Source organism: Aureobasidium namibiae, assembly GCF_000721765.1.
Source record: "Aureobasidium namibiae CBS 147.97 unplaced genomic scaffold scaffold_20, whole genome shotgun sequence".
Taxonomy (NCBI): Eukaryota; Fungi; Ascomycota; class Dothideomycetes; order Dothideales; family Saccotheciaceae; genus Aureobasidium; species Aureobasidium namibiae.
Window position 1 is genome coordinate 344,663 of NW_013581189.1, and position 18,675 is coordinate 363,337.

Below are 18,675 nucleotides of genomic sequence, written 5' to 3' on the forward strand. Positions count from 1 at the left end.
AACAAGCAGCCGACAGTCTTCGCTCGGCATGTCGAGAGTACAGTCTTGCCATTGCCTATTGATCGCGTTCAGACGTAACGATCTTTGCGCTCTTCTAGGTACCGATTCATACACAACTCAATAGAATCTCTCCTACCATAAGTCACGTTCCTGCCACGATACGTGGGTCACTGTTCCAGGCTGGTCGCTGCATCGGTCCCAACATCTCATGTGTGTTAGTTGACAAGGTCCCTAACTCAGATCATTATGTCGACGACTTCATGACAGTTTCTCACAAGTTCAAGAGGCGTCGTCATCAGGAGCACTAGACTAGAGATCACGACTTCATTCCCAGAAGACGTGGACCTGATGCTCTCCCTTGGACTGCTCTGTTGCATGGGCCACACACTGGACTTCGAGTGAGCGAGCTTCGGGAGTGTGTTTTGATCTGCACTCTCAAGCCTCCTCACGTAAGGCCTTATCAATCAGTCTGGGAAGTTTCCAAGTTCGAGTTGAAAGGTTGATGCTACACTTGGAATACTAGATGGTAGCTCATGAAACTGTGGTGATGTGGAGATACTCCTACACGTCGAATCATCTGTGAGCCAAGCACCTAAGCACGGGTTCCAAACGAAACCACTCATGCGAGCTCGCCCGGCTTTCGATGGCTTCAACGTTTACATCGAAATCCTACAGACACCATGCCAATCCTCTTCCGAAAATGGTCTTGGAAAATCACCATTTCACGCACGGCAAGAATAAACAAAACACACATATCATAGAAATAGAACGTCAAATTAGGTCCTGAGAGCAGGCACACTATGGATATAAACATTGAAACTAGGAGAAATTCATCATCGACAGACTAAGAAAACGATCCACCGGATCGGTAACTTCTTAGAGAGCAGCGAAACCCATCATGGCAAGAAGACCAAGTCCAACGCTGACCGATGAAGCGGCACCAGTGTATGAAGCAGGCTTGGAAGTAGTAGCGGCAGGAGCGGTAGAGTTGCCAGTGGCAGTGGCAGTGCCGTTCTTTGCACTGGCAGTAGCGATGGGAGCAACAGGAGTGACCTTGACGGAGCTGGATACGGGAGCAGCAGCAGCGCTCGAGACAACCGAAGCAACCGAAGACGAAACAGCGCTGGAGACGGGAGCAGCAGAGGACGAGCCAGCAGCGGAACCAGCGGCGGCACCAGCAAGGTTGGGGCAGATCTGCAGGGTAGCAGCGGCGGTCTTCTGCTGGTCCTCAGCCGAGCAGGAGGTCTTGGTGCAAGCGGCGATGGAAGAGACGAAGCTCGAGTTGGCGCACAGGCAAGTCACATCAGTAGCGACACAGCCAGTGGGGCCAATAGCGGTCAAGGCGCAAGAGACCTGTACATTACTCGTGTTATTCATGTTTCATATAAGCAGAGGAAATGAGGATACTTACAGCGCAGCTAGGGAGGAGAGCGGCGAGGGAAGCAGCATCTTGAGCAAGAGCGGGGGCCACGAGGGCAGCAGCAGCGAAGGCGACGATGGCGGCAGACTTCATCTTGAAGGATATAATATGGTAGGATGGAAGAGATAGAGCTGGAAGAGCGAAAGACTTGAGGTGAGATATTCGATGTTTCGTAAGAAGACAAGAGCGACTGTGATTGAGAGCTTGGTATGAGAAAGAAAGAAATGAAACCAGAGCCAGGATGCGCAGAGGTATTTGAAGCGCTGCTATTCGTACGCCAGGTACATACTTTCGAAGGATCGACGGTTCGCTTCTACAACACCACTGTCCTGATCTGGGAGTTGGCGTAGGTACCTACCGTTTTTACAGTTTGCCTGGTTTCCCCTCAGCTGAGATGTGTTTTAAGCCACCGCGGAGCTGAGCTAGTCCAGCTGCACAGGGAAACAATCAGAGAGTTGCATATAACGCGGAGGGCGCACCATCAAATCTCCCCTCGCGAATCATGTTGTCGAGTCAAGCAAGCGCTCAGAACGGCCGGCGGATCTGTTAGCATGTTGTTCGAGGCAGCTTAGTACCAGAAAGGAAGCGGAGTTGCGAGACACCCAATGCGCCGGACAAACGTCGGCAGACATGTCACTTCACGGACGGCAAGAGCTTATGAGCTTCCACGTGAACCATAAAGGTTGCATTGCGTTTCACCACCACGCGTCGTTCTCTACCGCAATCAGATGCTGCCTATTCTTGCAAAAGTCGGATTGACCGCGCGTGCTAGCTTTCTGTACTCGCAATGCTGAAATAACACAGCCTCGTCGCCGTCGTCACTGGTCCGCGTCTTTCACTCAACTTAACTTCGGTGTGAGGATGCCGCTGCGCGCGATGCCAAAGATCGCGCGAATGCCAGAGCACGCGAGAAATACGCCAAAGACCCAGAGTATCGCGAAAGGCGGAAACAGCAAATCAGAAAGAGCCGTGCCAAATGGGCGGGTGTATGGCGATCTGATCACGTACAAAAATACCTAGAGGATCCGAAGTATCGTGAGGTGGTGAATGAGCGACAGAGAGACCGTGAACGTCGACGCGACCGAGAGGGGAAAAGACGAAGGGATGTGATCAAATTTGAGGAAAACCGCAACAACGTACATCAAAAACACGCCTTGCTCAATTGGTTTCTGTAATCGAAATGGGCGCGGAGACTTTTCTGGGACACACACGATCCATTATTGAAAGAAGGCGACGGACTTCCAGCAGTCTGCGCTTCTTGTGGTGGTGCTTACACACGAAGACTTTGGTGGCGACGCAAGATTGCCGACGAGAATACTGGCGAACAGCTCCTTGACTGCCACAATTGCTTCTGTGACAAAGACTGGGAGAAGGCTCTCCCATTGGGCTACAGTGGGCATGTGTTTGGCCGTGGTAATCTGCTCAAACAGCCAGACTGGACAAATTATCCTCCATCTGATCCTTCACCATAAACATGGATCAAATCACATTATGCTCCTTGACAAGCTACAAGTTGTCAGGTCAGGATTTTCATCAATCAGGTTCTTATTGATTGTCTGCCTAGTGCGCAGACATAGTTTCCGTTTTGTATCTGTTCGAGAAGGACATCCTATGGTCCACTATAAACCAAACTCGAACGATGCGTCATACTGCATATCTTTTTCTTGTTTCTTGTACTCTCTTCATGCCGAGTCTCAAATCAAGGCTTGGGGACGTGGAAGGTCTTGCTGATCATGAGGCAACCATGGGCCACGAAGATGAGAGCGGCAGGGTGGAACTCGAATATCGAACCTTGGGCAACGACACCGAGAGGAATCTGGTTGTGAATCCAGCCCTGGCTGACCCAGTAGGAGATCAAGGCGACGATGCCCAGAGAGGTGGGAGTAGGGAGACCTTCGAAGTATTTGGCCTTGCCATTGGCATCCTTGGGTACGCTGTCGGTGGTGATGTTGAAGCGAGCAAGACGTAGAAGACCGCAGAGAGCGAAGGAGGTGAGGAGGAAGTGGTCAAAGGGGGTTCGCATGCCAATTGCGACAGATGCGACGGCAGGGGAGACACAGAAGGAGATCTGCATTCTCGTGGTTAATGTAGGTTGAAGAAAGGTGTGATGACGGACAGCGTACCAAATCAGCAAGCGAATCGAGTTCCTGGCCCATGAGCGAGCTCTTCTTTCTCCATCGGGCGACCTTGCCATCCATAAAGTCGAAGAATAGGCCGAAGGGCATGAAGGCCAAGGCGGCCCAGAGGTTGCCGAGATCATTGGGGTTGCCCATGCAGTAACGGAGAGAGGACAATACTGAGTTGATACCGCAGAAACCTGGAATGTAGCATTAGAACGATGAACAAATTTGACGTGTATAGGTCGGGCCTTACCGTTCAGGAGGGTGATCAAGTCGGCAAGGTGCATAGCACGGATCATGGAGAAGTGACCGGGGTCAGACTCCTCCAACAAGCGCTTCTGCTTGTCCATGGCTGTCTCTCTGTCAGCATCTGTGTCCATGTTGTCATGCTTGTCGAGACGTACGAGGACTGGCGGTGACTTCTTTTGCGGCGTCGACCGAGGCGTTGACTCTGCGGGACATGGTTGATTGAGCGATTGTGAGTTTTCAGAGATGTGGTCAACTCAAAATCAAAGGTTGCTAGGAGTAGAACAGGTAGTAGTAGGACGAGGTTTCTAAGGCGCACACAAGGGAAAGCAGGTTTAACTCAGACGGCCGGCGTTTGCTTGATCTGGCCTGCGTCATTGGAGTCAAGCCACAAACATCACAGCCACATTTCACTTCTCTGCCACACTCGAACATGTGACAAGCTTCCATCACTAATATACTCACATCAGTTGCTTACAGATCTGTTGTGCATTCACGCGAGTCCCAGCAAGGTATTATGGGTTTGCAAGTTGAGATACTTGGGTAGTACAAGTCTTGCTTGAGTTTATACTGTCTTGTCGAGCAGTACTGCGTAGACCAAGATATCTAGGCAGACATGCATGTTCTTTCCTATGAGCTCTGTCTTCTGTACAGACATTGCTGACATCGTAACACACTCTTGCAGTAGGTATCGTAGATGGCAAGATATCGATTGACCTCACTTCTGTCAATACGTGACTTGATTCTAGCAAAGATATCCTCCAGTATATCACCAATGCTTCACCGACACTTGATGTACTCTGAACGAATGAAGTTGAAATAGTTTTTTTGCTCCTCTTCTCGGTATCTCAAAATAGTCCTGTACAGCGTAAAACATGAGATGAACTGCCTCTTTTCGAAACAATGCCTCCTTGCGAACCATTTCCCAAGCCGTCCAAGGCCTCATAACTCCGTGACGCCGCTGCCTGTTTACGCCCTCATGCTTTGCACTTTTTGGTGTGTCGACATGGCTATGCATGCGCTTAGTAGCCTCCACGACCCCCACGACCTCCGAAAGACCCTCTCGATCCACCACGAGAGAAGCCCGATCCACCTCTGCTGAAGCCCGATCCACCTCTTGAGCTACCACCACGGCCGCCAAATCCTCCTCTAGCGCCGCCACGCCCACGATCGCCGCCAAAGCCACCTCTACCGCGAGGCGCAAAGCCGCCGCGTCCACGTGCAGCGCCGAAACCACCTCTTCCAGCGGGCTTCTTTACCTTAGAGGCGCCTGGGGCGGGCTTGGGCTTAGGCAGGAATCTGAAGAATATGTTAGATCTAAGTTGTAGAGAGTCTGGTGCGAGAAAACGTACCTCTCAAGGGGGAGGAGCTTGTCTCCGCCAATGTAGAACTTGTCGCCGTTCTTGAAGGAAGTAGCGACGATACCCTCCTGGGGCTTGATGGTGAAGTAGACCTGGTTGATGGGGCCAAGGATCTCGTCGACTTTGCCGACAGCGGTCTTGTTCTCAAGGTAGATGGGAGCGTTGAAGTAAGGGATCTTTACGTTGGTCGAAGTGCAGACCATCTCGCCCTCGGAAGCGTGCATGAAGGTGCCCATCTCGTAGACCTGGTCGGGAGGACCTTGGGGAGCGAAGCCGCCGCGACCTGCGTGAATCGAGATTGTTAGCCATGACTTGTCCTTGTTTCTTCCAGCATGGTGTTCCTCAATGCGTACCTCCTCGGAAGCCACCGCCACCTCCTCTGCTGAAGCCGCCGCCTCTAGAGCCTCCACGGAAAGACATGATTTGGCAAGTTTTTTTTTGTTCGGCTCGAGTTCGGATCCGTTCACGGTGCGCTGCGCGATTACCGGTGCGTTGATGACCAGAGAATTGAACGTATAATAGACAGCCGTCGGCGTAGAGACAGCAATCAATCAGGGAAGGTTGACGTTCGATTTGACCAGAGTGACACGGCGCGAGAATTGCGCAGGACCGAATGAAGCTTGAAATTTACGCCAAGCCACGAATTTTGGAGGGGACGGAAGTCGCCGCGCGCGCGCAGGTCGCTCCTGCCGCAGCTGCGCTAAACAGTCACCGAGTTGCGGTGTTGTAGCTAGCTGTGACTCTTTCTGTATATGCTGTCAAGCTGCTGTCGTTACAAGAGGCTCCCATTCTCCTCTGCTCCGACTCGCTGCTTCGCTCAATTTTCTAGGCCCAACAACCGTCCGGCCTTCTCCAATCACCACATCACCTCCGCCCGCACTTTTACAACTTTTTACCCCGCCGCCTGTAATCGCACAATGGACGCCGTCAAGGGAGCCGTCGAGGGCGTGAAGGATGCCGTCGAGGGTGTCAAGAACATGGCCGTCAGTGAGGCCCAGCTGCAACAATCTCAGCAGAAGAAGCAGCAAAAGAAGGACAAGAAGAAGGGTGCACAGGAAGATGGTGATGCTCGTCCCCTGGAAATGACCCCTCCCCCCTCATACATCGACGACCGCAACAAGATCTTCGACAGAGTCAAGGCCGAGTACGACCAATGGGTTGCCCAGCAGCCTCGCGACGACATCAATATCACCATGCCCGACGGTAAAGTCCTTGTTGGCAAGGCTTGGGAGACCTCCCCTGCTGAGATCACTCGCAACATCAGCAAGTCACTGTTCGAGCGCACCGTCATCTCAAAGGTTGATGACGAGTTGTGGGACATGGATCGTCCTCTGGAGAAGAGCTGCAAGCTGGAATTGCTCGACTTTGAACACCCCGAGGGAAAGAAGGTCTTCTGGCACTCGAGTGCTCACATTCTCGGTGAGGCTTGTGAGAGAAGATTTGGCTGCAGTTTGTGCATTGGTCCTCCTGTCGACGATGGTTTCTACTACGAGATGGCTCTTCCCAACCAGGAGCCCGTCCTGGAGTCCGACTGGAAGCCCCTGGAGAAGGTCGCCGAGAAGGCTATCAAGGAGAAGCAGACCTTTGAGCGTCTTACCCTAAAGAAGGAGGATTTGCTTGAGATGTTCAAGTACAACAAATACAAGCAGCACATCATCCAGGACAAGATTCCCAATGGCACCAGCACCACCGTCTACCGTTGCGGTCCCTTGATCGATCTGTGCAGAGGTCCTCATATCCCCCACAGTGGTAGAATCAAGGCTTTCCAAATCATGAAGGTCGGTCGTTGTATGCGCTAATATCCTTGAATCGCAAACTGACATTGCAACAGAACTCGGCCTCCTACTTCCTCGGTGATGCCAAGAACGACTCTCTTCAGCGTATCTACGGTGTTTCATTCCCCGACAAGGCCATGATGGTCGAGCACAAGAAGTACCTCGAGGAGGCTGCCAAGCGCGATCATCGCAAGATTGGTAAGGAGCAAGAGCTCTTCTTCTTCCACGACATGTCCCCTGGCTCCTGCTTCTTCCTTCCCCACGGCATGATCATCTACAACGCTCTCCAGAGCTTCCTCCGCAACGAGTACTGGAGCCGTGGCTACCAAGAGGTCATGTCTCCCAACATGTACAACTCTGCCCTGTGGAAGCAGTCTGGTCATTGGCAACACTACAAGGACGACATGTTCACCTTCGAGGTTGAGAAGGACCAGTGGGCCCTGAAGCCCATGAACTGCCCTGGTCACTGTCTGCTCTTCTCTCACCGTGAGCGCAGTTACAGAGAGCTGCCCATGAGAATTGCCGACTTTGGTGTTCTCCACCGTAACGAAGCCTCTGGTGCTCTCACCGGTCTCACCAGAGTCCGTCGTTTCCAGCAGGACGACACCCACATTTTCTGTACCGAGGACCAGGTCGAGTCTGAGATCCTTAGTCTCTTCGATTTCCTCCGCACCGTCTATGGCAAGTTCGGTTTCACCTTCAAGATGAAGCTTTCTACCCGTCCTGAGGGCCATCTTGGTGATGTTGCTACCTGGGATAAGGCCGAGGCTCAGCTCACCAAGGCTCTCGACCAGTTTGTCGCTGGAGGTGGTTCCCAGTGGGAGCTCAACCCTGGTGACGGTGCCTTCTACGGTCCCAAGATCGACATCACCATCTCTGACGCTCTCAAGCGTGAGTTCCAGTGCGCCACCATTCAGCTCGACTTCCAGCTTCCTCAGCAATTCAACCTCGAGTACCGTAGTGCCGAGGCTGGTGAAGCCAAGGTCAAGGGCGAGGAGGTCAAGGAAGCTCCTGTTCTCGAGCAGAAGCCTGTCGAGGGCGCTCCTCCCGCTGAGGGTGAGAAGGGCGAGAAGAGCGCGGCCAGCTACCGCCGTGAGTTGACTCCTGGTTGCCAGCGTCCGGTCATGATTCACCGTGCTATCTACGGTTCGTTCGAGCGTTTCATCGCCATTCTCACCGAGCACTTTGCCGGCAAGTGGCCATTCTGGCTCTCTCCCCGCCAGATTCTCATTGTCCCCGTGATGCCTGCCGTCAACGACTACGTCGAGGAGCTGCAGGCTTTGTTCCGCGGCAAGGGCATGCACGCTGACATTGATATTACCGGTAACACCATGCAAAAGAAGATCCGTACTGGTCAACTCGCCCAATACAACTTCATCTTCGTTGTCGGTGCTCAAGAGAAGGAGTCTCGCACTGTCAACATCAGAAACAGAGACGACCCTGCCACCCAGAAGCTGGGTGAGCTCATTCCTCTCGATGTCGCTGTCCAGAAGATGGAGGCTTTGAGAGATGAGAGAAAGCTCAAGACTGAGCTTTGAAGGGGCATTGCTAGAGAATCTAAGGCGTTGATACGGACACAAAAAGGATACCATCGCTGAGACCATTGTTTGGAGCGTGTTGTATCTATGATTGGTAGGTAGATTTACTATCAGACACAACTTTGTTTTTTACACCTCTTGTCCCCTTCTGTGTCTGGCCGTTGGTGAACCTCATCAACTCTGGCCTGAGTTGTGCGCGGTAACAAAGCCTGATCAAACGAGTTGATAGACACTGGCGAATGTAGTTTGACACTGACTGCATTTGTAGAAAGGTTTGGCCAAAGCTATCAACAATCTCTGCAGGGCTGTCAAAAGACATCAGGTTTCAGAAGCATAGATATCAATTCGAGTTGTCACTAGTGCTGAGATAGGGTCGTTTCTTGATGGATGTCTCAAAGACACTTTGTGGTAGAGGATTGGTCAACTACAGTTGGAAGCACCTTCCCTCTGCATCGCCCCCATCAAAGCCGCGACGCAGCGTCCTCGTCGCTTTCACATGTGTGTCTCAACACCCTACAAACGGAAAGTGCAACACGGCGTCATCCGCGTCTCCTTCTCACCTCTTCTTTATAAACCTTCATCTCAGCTTCTCTCCATCGACAGAACATCTACATCCTCTCTCAAGCATTCAAGCCAACCAGACTCAACATTCATCATCAACAACAACTGCCATCACTCATCTACCATCAACAACCAACAACTAACCAACCGCAAACATGAGCACCGACTTCGGACGCAAGGTTTGTCTCTTCTTCCATCAATCCATCATGCAAATCACTGACATTCATTCAGGATCTGTCTGACAAGGTTGGACTTTCGTCTATCTTCACTGCCGACGCACAATACTGACATGACTTTAGATCGAGGAGAAGGTCACCCCTCAGTCTGCCAAGGGCCCTCTCGACGTTACCAAGGAGCATGCCACTGGCCACGCCGACCACGTCGCCAGGTCTGTCATTCATCTTCTTCCATCGTCACGACACTTCTGACATTCATCACAGAGACCTCAAGACCGACGACCACAAGTCCACCGGCCAGTCCATCCACGACAAGGCCTCTCGCTTGACCAGCGGCACCTCCACCACTACTTCCACCGATGACCACAAGTCTGTCGTCGACAAGATCAAGGACGCTATTCCCGGCCTTCACAGCGACAAGCGCTCCGACGTTGCTGATGTCTTGGACCCCAACACCACCACCACTGCTACCGACGCCGTCAACAAGAACCTTTGATTCCATGACCCAGACATGGTCGGCCTGGAGTGGTTGATCCTCTGATGAACTAGCCCTATGAAGCAATGATTCTTTGATAGCATGGCGTGATGATATGATATCGGCGGATACCCTTTTGCTGCTTTATGTATCGAACCTGAGACAGAAATGACATACCTTTGATTCTTTCATTCATCCTCTTGCCTTCTGTGATTTGTCTTGTATTCCTTTGTGCCATTTCAATTGTATGTATGCTTGATAGAGCTCTTCTACCCTATGCTGCCAATCACTTTGCCGTCTTGGTGATACAGGCTACCCATCCTGGTCCGAGCATCATATCTGTTTAGCAAATGATTCCTGTTCTACTTCCCCAACATACAGAAGATGAAGGTGAAATGACGAGTCCACGTTACTGACCACAACCCCCAAACTCCCCTGATTTCCATCCTCGTCTCCTGCTCCTCCGACTCATCCCACTCACACCTTCTCCTTCCCAGCCCTCACAATCCTCTTCCTCTCCACCCACCATCCCACCCACGTCACCCCAACCAACACCGGAAAAACAAACATCTGCGGCTTCCCCTCTCCAAACTCTGGATCCGTCCAACCAGAACCCGGATACAAGATCCCCGATAAACTCGACAAGTACACCAAATTCTGCAACACCAAAACCCAACTCAAGTGAAGGGTCTGATGGGTTGGAGATGAGGTAGCAGGAAGAAGGAAGAAGAGGCAAAAGTAGGTGATGAGACCGGTAAAGAGGCCCAGGGACATTGTCTGGCCGTTGTGGTAGCGGGCGTGTGGGGGCCAGTTGGGGTTGTGGATGTGGGTTTTGCTGTTCGGAGAGAGTGTGTGAGAAAATGTAGAGTATCGGTTTTGATGAGCAGGGAAAGATGCAAGGGAGAGAGAGAAGAAAGGAGAGCAAAAGAAGAAAGCAGAGCAAGTGGTGGAAGAGATGGCGGAAGCTTACTTCCAATCTGCTAGGTATGGTCCAAACAGCGTTACTAGGTTTACGAGCGCGATGAGAGATTTTCCTGGTGTCAAGAGTGGGGATGTCGATTTTGCCATGGTGGTATAAGATGGTGTGTGTGGTTCTTGGGATAGATGTCTAGAGAGATAGAGCATAGAGTATCGGTATGGTTCTATAGCTAGGTACGCTTCAACGGAGATCTCGGGGCCGAGGCGGGGGTGTTTTGTCCGATGCGACAGACCTCACTCGCTGTTCTATGCAAACGACCCAATACTCCAACTTATAATCACTCTACTTCTCCTCTTCGTGATCAAAGGTTAGATAGACGAGATCAGGAGGAATCGAAAGGGGTAGAATCATAAAGTCGTTAAGGACAAAAAAGTCTAGTCCAACAAGGAAAACACCACCCAAGAAATATGAAAAAGTGATGTACTCGGACACCAACAAACAAAAATAAAAAGTCCTCCAAAGCATCTACCAAGAAAAACTCAAGCCTCTTAATCTTGAAAAGCATCCAACAGACTCGTCCTACCATCCACCCATAACTCTTCTTCCAGCACCAATACCAAGAACACCTGCCGTAGCTCTCCTCACACCCCACCCTCTAGCAAGCGACTGGAAAGCCAAAACATCCCTCTCCAAACACTCAATCCTTCTATCCAAAACACTTCTCCACGCTCTCTGCAAAACTACCGCAGCATCCACTTCCCTCTGTTTACTCGCCGCCATAGCCGCACATTCGTTGGCCGCCTTCATCTTCTGAATGCGCAGAGAAATAGTGCGACGAGCAAGGCGCAAACGATAGGCATTCTGGACGATACAAGCAGCTCTGTAGGTGCGAGCCAAAGGCAAAAGGCGAGAGGCAAGGAAAGCGAGGAGGGCGATTGTGTTGCTCCGGCTGGGAATGGTGGGTGCTTGGGACGCGAAGAGTGTGATGAAGGATTCGCTGCATCCTAGATTGCGAAGGCGGTCGGTTGTCGACATCGTCTTTGATGACTTTTTCGTTGACGAAGGGACATAGTCGGCGTAGGTCGAAATGATGGATGTCAGAGCGCGGCCATCGGTGAACGAAGTGGTCAAGTTGGTGACGATAACTTTGTGCTGTTGACAGACGCTTGCAGCCCACTCCTTGAGTAGAGGACCTTGCTCGTTTGTATCTGGCTGCTCTTCACTCAAGGCGTAATTTATTCCAACTGGCTGAGCTGAGTATTTTGAGAAGCGAAGAGTTTCTTTCTTGAGTTCGTCCCAGTCTACGAGGTATCCAAGTCCCCATCTGCTGACAAGTGCCCAAAGAAGGCTCAAGGTTTTCTCTCGGTGGCCATTGACGACATCATCGGCCTTGATCGTCTCAATGGCAGTGCCGGCGAGCCCACGAGCTCCAGTCAATGCACTCAGTGCAACCTGAACATTGTACATTTTTTGTACTTTGCTGTTACAAGGAAACTTGAGGTGCTGACTCAAGATTTGAGTTGTTGAGTCTGTGTTCAAAACGCTAGTAAGTGTTTCGCCGTCCGGGAGGCCAAGAGTGATAGTGCGATCAGATTGGTTATCCAAGTTTTGGGATGGGTACAATAAGAGTTCAACAAAGTGTGCGAGTAGAACACCGTCACGGAGGTCGACAGCGAGGTTATCGATGCAGTACGTGTACTCTTCCAATGGCTGTTGCACATGGCGAACTGAATATCCAAGATGTCCGAGAGGACGAGAGATATCTCCAACAGAAGGTACCATGAGCTTTGCAAATGCGCGGAGTACGTTGATGGAGGACTTGTGGGGAGAAGATGCTTGGAACAAACAGGTTGAAAGCTTTCCAGTGCTCTTTACTTGGTCAAGAAGATGAATAAGCATGAGGCCGCGTAGGACTGTTCTCTGCCAGAACCATTCGGGTGTACCGGGTTGTGTTGTTGAACCTTCGGAAAATTTGGCATCATGGGCAGTCAGTAGTTCAGCAGAGTCTTCGTGGTCAACGAAGAATGTCGAACAGAAGCGTTTCCATTCTTTGATACCAGTCGATGACGCAGCCCTCGATTGTGTATGGTCCGCAGCAGGAGTGATGACACGTCCAACCACCACTTCGGCAGCGGCCTGTAATGCTTCTGAATCATAAGTATGTCCAAAGAGGTCGAAGAACTGGCGGCGCAGGCCAATATCGTCCCTCAGTTTCGGTGATTGCGAAGTGTCTTTCGGCATGCTGAGCGCACCACAAGACAATGAAGCTTTTAGACGCTGGTGGAGTGTGGCAACAGATGCATCATGGTACAGTGTTAACATTCTACTGCGCAGAGCAGGCACATCGTTGGCGGCAGAAGACTCATGTGCTTGCTGGAAAACAACATTGACGAGTTGTGTCAAAGCAACCTCTTGATTCTGAAGCCAGTTGTCCTCATACAGCTCAGGCTGACCCAGGTCATCGCTGAGGACTGGATAACGTGATGCAGCAAGAAACACTGAGCGTTTGAGGTTTGGTAGGCTGATATCTCTTGGTGGAATGCTGCTCGAGACTGGTCGAGTATGCACATCCTTTGGAGCGAAAGTTTGCGAGACAGGTCTTGTTGATACCGGCTTACTGGCTGGCTTCGGAGGTGCGAGCGGCTTGTGCTTGAAGTCTCTCGAGAATGGATCCACGTTGGCTGGTCGGGGCATGACTTCATTGCGAACACTGGAACGTTCGTGGAGAGCTCTGGCTTGGATCTTTGGTTTCGGAGCATCTTTCAACTCTGGTGCAGGTCGCTTCTTAACCCCTGTCATCTGCTGCAAAGATGACTGTGATTTGCTGGTCCCTAGAGGTGCGGCCTTGCTCATTGATCTAACCAGAGACTTTTCACCCTTGGCATTTCGAGAGAGCAGAGCACCAGGAAGCACATTCTCCTTACCACCGCCAGTGCCCATAACGCTGTGTGACACATTGGGTTGGGATGGAGCAAGAGGTCGAAGAGCACTACGTTTCGAAACAGAAGCCATCTTCTGGGCCTGACGCATTGCACTGGCACCCAATCGTACGGGCTGTGGGGTTTCCTTCATAGGCGTGATGTCCAAATTGCTTGAAGGTAGACCAAGCGTCTCATCTTGCAGTGTGTGATCGTAGGCTCCAGGATGAATTGAGAGCAAGGTAGTGTCCTCCGGGATCCAGATAGTTCGTCTTCTATCCTCCTTGGTGGGCTTGTTTGTGCTGATGGTAGGCTTGAAGTTTGCGATATCACTACTGCTGCTCGTAGGAAGAGGAGCCGGCTTCTCATCTCTAGAACTCTGGATGCGAATCCTTTGAGCAGGTCTGGCATGAATGGCGCTGCTTCTCGTCATTCCAGCCGGTTCATCGCGTCTGTAAGCTTCGCGTTGGCTGTTGCTGCTCGCATCCTCAAAGATCGTAGTCGGAGCACGTCTAGGTTTTCTCGCCAGATTCTGAGTTCTACGTGGCGGAGCATTTTTGAATTCCTGCTGTACCAAGTGTGCAATGTTCTGGGTGGTATTGTCGTTGAACTGGTCAAAGGCATGGTCGAAAATGTTGTTTTGTTTACTTTGAAACGGCGACGCGTTTTCACGTCCGCTGTGGCTCGGTGCCGGACACGGTGTGCCAAACTCGTAATTGGACATGTTTGGATATGGACTCAGTACTGCATTGAAATGTTGGCTCTGAGATATCTGGGGCGGATCGGAATAGATGTCCTGCTGTCGAAGGCGGGAGTGGTGGTTTGCTAGGAGGTGGCTGGTGCAGCAGAATCAAGGTTTGGATTTGTGTTGTGGCGGGCAACGCAAAGAGCTCTTGGCGGCTGCCCTGCCTCGACCTCCACCTTTCCCATCATCCATCGTGCACATGTCCTTTGGCACTCGAGGCCTTTCCTACGAGATAAAAGTACAAGGGTGTAGCTTTGGGTCTGGTTTGACGTACATGTACGATATCAGCTTACCTGGACTATTGTCACAATTGATCAATATGTCTCTTCAAAGATCTCTATTGTACCTAACAGCCATTGTCCGACGGACATTTGACATCCTAGAACAACTTCGCCATGACCCGCCCTCTCAGAGTATCCGCTCCGGCCCCATCAGCTTCTCGCTCATTACGATAGTGCTCCGTCAAAGCATCAAAAAACTCGCAGCCCGATACGACATCAGTCTCCTTGCTACGCTGGAAGCGAGTACCTTTGACAACCTTCCAAACAAGACCAATCCCACCCGCCAAAGCAATAATACCATAGTTAAAGATAAAGGTAGCCACATCCCAATTGCCCTTCAAGAAGACAGCATATCCTTGGACCCAGAGAAATATCGATGCCCAGAAGAATGCCCAGTAAGCTGCATAAGGCTGCCAGCACGACAGGTGAGGTAGATATGTCTGCCGTTCAATGTTCTGAGCTTTGACAGCAGCATTGAATCGAATCCAGGTGGCAGACATGATGACCCAATTTAACATGGTCGCCGCGGTGCAGAAGTTGAGTATCCAGGACAAGACTTTGCTACTGCCTGAGCCCAGCGCAAGAAACGCAAGACAGGATAGCAACATGACGACTACGACAGCCATGTAAGGAACGCCATTCTTGTTCAGTTTGCGCAAGAATGCTGGAGCCTGCCTGTCAAGGGCCAGCGCATGGAGACTTCTGGAAGCGTTGAATGTGTATGCGTTGCCAGCTGAAATTACGCAGGTAATCAATGCCGCGTTGACGATAGCCGGCAGCACCGGGATATTCAGCCTCTGCATACTGATAACATAGGGTGAAGCTCCAGAATAGGTGTCGGAACCATTAGTCAAAGTGCCGTCGTTGGAAGGAACCAGTATGCCCACGCAGAGGGCGCCACCGATGAAGAAGATGATGAGGCGAGTGACGATCGTGTTAAAAGCACGAGAAACGGTGCGTCTTGGATCTACAGCTTCGCCGGCGATCATGGAGAGATACTCAGGTCCGCCCATGCAGAAGCCAGCAACATTCACCGAATTAATGAAAGACTCTAGTCGAGTGGCTGGGCTATCTCCAACCCAAGGGGTTGGCTCTTTCCAATATCGAAAGCCAAATCGACTACCAATCTGTGTTAGCGAGACTGCCGAACGGGAGGCGACATCACTCACTCGTGCAATGGGTTACCACCGAGCATGACAACGAACGTATAGAGTATGAGTCCAGTAGCCAGCAAAATCTTTCCTAGCGCTAACCAAAACTCAGCCTCTCCGAACAGGTCCGCTCGGTATACGTTGAGTGCCAGATAGAAGAGCAGTGAGACAGATATCAGTATGGCTGGAGACTGGTCATATCCCCAGTATGAGACCAGAGTGTTGATGATGGTCGCCTCAAAGATCACATACGATGTCTGGGCGAAGAAGAGATTCCAGCCTGCGGTCACCCCAAGAGCCGGGTCAACCATGCGACCAGCTAAACGGATGTAGGAGCCATCGAGTGGAAACAGAGTGACGATCTCGATCTGGCATTGAGCTACCGAGAAGACGACGGTGGCCCAGAACACGAAGCCAACGAGCAAGCATAGGGGACCAGAAGACACACCGGAACCTATAGCGACGAAGAGTGCACTATCGACAGTGTCAGAAACATGTCATGTGATACTGGTACTGGGGACCTACGCTCCAATTGATCCAGCAATAGCCGTGAATTGCAGTTGTCTTGGATTAAGCCGGCGGTGATTCACAGCTTGTCGGACAGCAGAGTCAAGGTCCGACTCCTCGGTAACGTCTCCCTGCTCGAGTCAGCTGCGTAGTACAATCTAGCAAGAGTATGCAATGCATACCACAATGACTTGTCCGACATCTAGTGAAGGCTTCGAAACTTCAGGTGTGTCTTGCTTGTAGTGGTCCTGTGTGTCGTTTCGAGTATAGCTTGGCCGGTTCATTGCGTACCTGTGCTTGGGAAGAGTGCTGAGTGTTTGGAAGAAAAGTTGCCCGACTTCTACTGATGTTATATAGTACGTGACCACCATCCAGCCGAGATCCTCACGCGACCCTGGGGGCGTCTTGTGGTGGCTTGTATCGGGACGATAGCCATATCATGCTCAATCAAGCCAGACATATCTTCCAGACTTCCTGCTTTGATGGCAGACGATGTACGAGTGGGACGGACAAAGATAAGCTGTGCATGCTCAAGGAACAGGAACCTTGAGCAGAAGAAAGACTCCTCATTGGACTGTCGTCCGTAGTCTTGGGTTCTGATAAGCCATTCTTGCATCCAGCCCGTGGTGATTTGATCCTACGAGATGATAAAGGCATGTTTGAGTGTCTGACATGGAAAAGGATGTATCAGTTGGAGGCAGATCAAGTTGAACTGCAGGAAGGTACAAGCGTGAGGGTGCGGGGGTTGTGCAGATTGAAGGTCGAAGCGCAGTCGGGTAGCATCGGTACAGCCTGAACGAGGGTGGTGATAGTCGGGACTTCCTCTTCGAGTAACTATATCGTCCAATTGATGTTGGTGTTCTGAGATATGTAGATAACCAGTCAATCTAGTCAGGCGAGCATGACCTGGCACGCAGCGCATGATAAAGGCATGGCTCTCACTCTACAGAATGTCCTCCTTCTTTGCAGAACGTTGTTATTCAGCTCAGCAAGTTAATCGCTCCAACCATGTCGCCATCTCTTGTACGAATCGATGCCGCTGAGTCTCTTGAAAATATTCTAGGCGTTATTGAACGAGATGGAGGTGTGATAGTCACCAACTTCCTGTCCCCAGAAGTGCTGAAAGAGTCGATGGATGCCAGTAAGTTCGACTTGCAGCCCCACTCGATGTATAATAACAACCATCAGTCGAGCCTCACTTTTCCGGCCGCAAGCTGTATGACTCCAAAGCCACTCACGAAGAGCTTGGAGCAGACTTCTTCCCAGAAGGATCCCAACGGGTCTACGTAAGTCTTTCCATGCGTGTGCCGTATCTCAATACTCACAACTGTAGGGACTGCTGGCCAAAATGCCAGATCAATTGACCAAAATCATGCGTCTTCCAGTCTGGCAGGGTATTATGGCACACTTCTTGAACGATGAATTTGCTTCTTACACAGGAGAAACACTCGTGCCTCAGAAAAGTGGATATATGCTGGCGTCAACTGCAGCTTTGCGCTTGGTACCGGGTTCCAAGCCTCAACCACTACATCGAGTAAGTGCATGATCGTAGTATGGTCTGTTGCTGCCCTCTAACACGGTCTTAACAGGACCAAATTGCGTACCAGATCAGACCTGATCCCAACAATCCTCTGTTCACACCGATGGTTGGATGCTTGATCGCAGGATCGAGATGTACTTTCAAGAATGGAGTAAGTTAAACCACTTGCTCTGTGTCAATGATATCTAATATTCGTTTCCAGGCTACTGCTGTCATCCCTGGCAGCCATCTGTGGGGAACAGATCGTGCTCCCAAGGTAGATGAGGTGACATTTGCCGAGATGGAGCCTGGTTCAGCTCTTTTCACGCTTGGTTGTGAGTACAACTCCGTTGAGAATCAGGGCGGAGACATGCTAAATGATTCTGTTGCAGCAACATACCACGGTGCCGGAGAGAACAAATGCGAAAAGGACGATCCCGACGCTTTGCGGACCCTGTTCGCAGTCTTCGGGTAAGTACACATGGCAAGACCCCAGTGACTAGGAAGTCTTTTAGCTGACGCGATACAGGCAGAGAGACTACTTCCGTCAAGACCAGGATGAGGCCATCTCGACCCCGGTTGAGATCGCTCGCAAATTACCAGAAGATATTCTCAGACTGTCAGGATATTACAAATCTGTTGGTGGCGTCGGATATGTCGAGGATCACCAGCATCCTGTTGACTTCCTGCAAAGCAATGATACCGGTATCGGAAAGTATGGTACTGCTATGCACGTGGCAATCTAGACAGCGCAGCAGATGAGCTTTAGCCGACACTGAGTGAATGGGCTGGAAGCACACGTCAACTCCGTGGTCGATATTCTTGACTGTGGATAACTTGAAGAATCGATATCGTAATTCATAAAAAGGTCTAGACAGATGCATATGCAAGCAATGGATAAGACGCCTCTTGAAGCAAACACCCGAGAATGTGAGAAGCAGAAACAAGAGCGACTTGCAACAT

At 51.0% G+C, this 18,675-nt stretch overlaps 9 protein-coding genes across 9 annotated transcripts; 3 read left to right on the forward strand and 6 right to left on the reverse strand.

Moving 5' to 3' along the window:
* Positions 1-876: 876 nt before the first annotated feature.
* Positions 877-1,513, reverse strand: M436DRAFT_67204 (uncharacterized protein; the record flags this gene model as incomplete). The annotated part of the gene is made up of 2 exons (XM_013568276.1): positions 877-1,353; positions 1,412-1,513. 2 exons carry the CDS (start codon positions 1,511-1,513, stop codon positions 877-879), a joined length of 579 nt encoding a protein of 192 aa, XP_013423730.1.
* A 1,606-nt stretch (positions 1,514-3,119) lies between these two features.
* Positions 3,120-4,002, reverse strand: M436DRAFT_67205 (phosphatidylserine synthase; the record flags this gene model as incomplete). Its single annotated transcript, XM_013568277.1, has 4 exons — positions 3,120-3,488; positions 3,544-3,737; positions 3,794-3,910; positions 3,945-4,002. 4 exons carry the CDS (start codon positions 4,000-4,002, stop codon positions 3,120-3,122), a joined length of 738 nt encoding a protein of 245 aa, XP_013423731.1.
* An 806-nt stretch (positions 4,003-4,808) lies between these two features.
* Positions 4,809-5,567, reverse strand: M436DRAFT_55875 (Gar1-domain-containing protein; the record flags this gene model as incomplete). Its single annotated transcript, XM_013568214.1, has 3 exons — positions 4,809-5,085; positions 5,139-5,430; positions 5,501-5,567. 3 exons carry the CDS (start codon positions 5,565-5,567, stop codon positions 4,809-4,811), a joined length of 636 nt encoding a protein of 211 aa, XP_013423668.1.
* Positions 5,568-6,064: 497 nt separating this feature from the next.
* Positions 6,065-8,460, forward strand: M436DRAFT_56048 (threonyl-tRNA synthetase; the record flags this gene model as incomplete). Its single annotated transcript, XM_013568245.1, has 2 exons — positions 6,065-6,925; positions 6,979-8,460. 2 exons carry the CDS (start codon positions 6,065-6,067, stop codon positions 8,458-8,460), a joined length of 2,343 nt encoding a protein of 780 aa, XP_013423699.1.
* A 716-nt stretch (positions 8,461-9,176) lies between these two features.
* M436DRAFT_85423 (uncharacterized protein) lies at positions 9,177-9,693 on the forward strand (the record flags this gene model as incomplete). The annotated part of the gene is made up of 4 exons (XM_013568330.1): positions 9,177-9,200; positions 9,253-9,267; positions 9,321-9,409; positions 9,462-9,693. The coding sequence occupies 4 exons, from the start codon at positions 9,177-9,179 to the stop codon at positions 9,691-9,693; spliced, it is 360 nt and encodes a 119-aa protein (XP_013423784.1).
* A 456-nt stretch (positions 9,694-10,149) lies between these two features.
* On the reverse strand, positions 10,150-10,740 carry M436DRAFT_56006 (uncharacterized protein; the record flags this gene model as incomplete). The annotated part of the gene is made up of 2 exons (XM_013568238.1): positions 10,150-10,507; positions 10,643-10,740. 2 exons carry the CDS (start codon positions 10,738-10,740, stop codon positions 10,150-10,152), a joined length of 456 nt encoding a protein of 151 aa, XP_013423692.1.
* A 430-nt stretch (positions 10,741-11,170) lies between these two features.
* M436DRAFT_76077 (uncharacterized protein) lies at positions 11,171-14,233 on the reverse strand (the record flags this gene model as incomplete). The annotated part of the gene is made up of 1 exon (XM_013568331.1): positions 11,171-14,233. The coding sequence occupies one exon, from the start codon at positions 14,231-14,233 to the stop codon at positions 11,171-11,173; it is 3,063 nt and encodes a 1,020-aa protein (XP_013423785.1).
* A 400-nt stretch (positions 14,234-14,633) lies between these two features.
* On the reverse strand, positions 14,634-16,477 carry M436DRAFT_67210 (putative amino acid transporter; the record flags this gene model as incomplete). The annotated part of the gene is made up of 4 exons (XM_013568278.1): positions 14,634-15,654; positions 15,705-16,160; positions 16,212-16,324; positions 16,376-16,477. The coding sequence occupies 4 exons, from the start codon at positions 16,475-16,477 to the stop codon at positions 14,634-14,636; spliced, it is 1,692 nt and encodes a 563-aa protein (XP_013423732.1).
* A 724-nt stretch (positions 16,478-17,201) lies between these two features.
* Positions 17,202-18,458, forward strand: M436DRAFT_67211 (uncharacterized protein; the record flags this gene model as incomplete). Its single annotated transcript, XM_013568279.1, has 7 exons — positions 17,202-17,334; positions 17,382-17,479; positions 17,527-17,727; positions 17,783-17,884; positions 17,936-18,047; positions 18,105-18,183; positions 18,242-18,458. The coding sequence occupies 7 exons, from the start codon at positions 17,202-17,204 to the stop codon at positions 18,456-18,458; spliced, it is 942 nt and encodes a 313-aa protein (XP_013423733.1).
* Between the last annotated feature and the right edge of the window lie 217 nt (positions 18,459-18,675).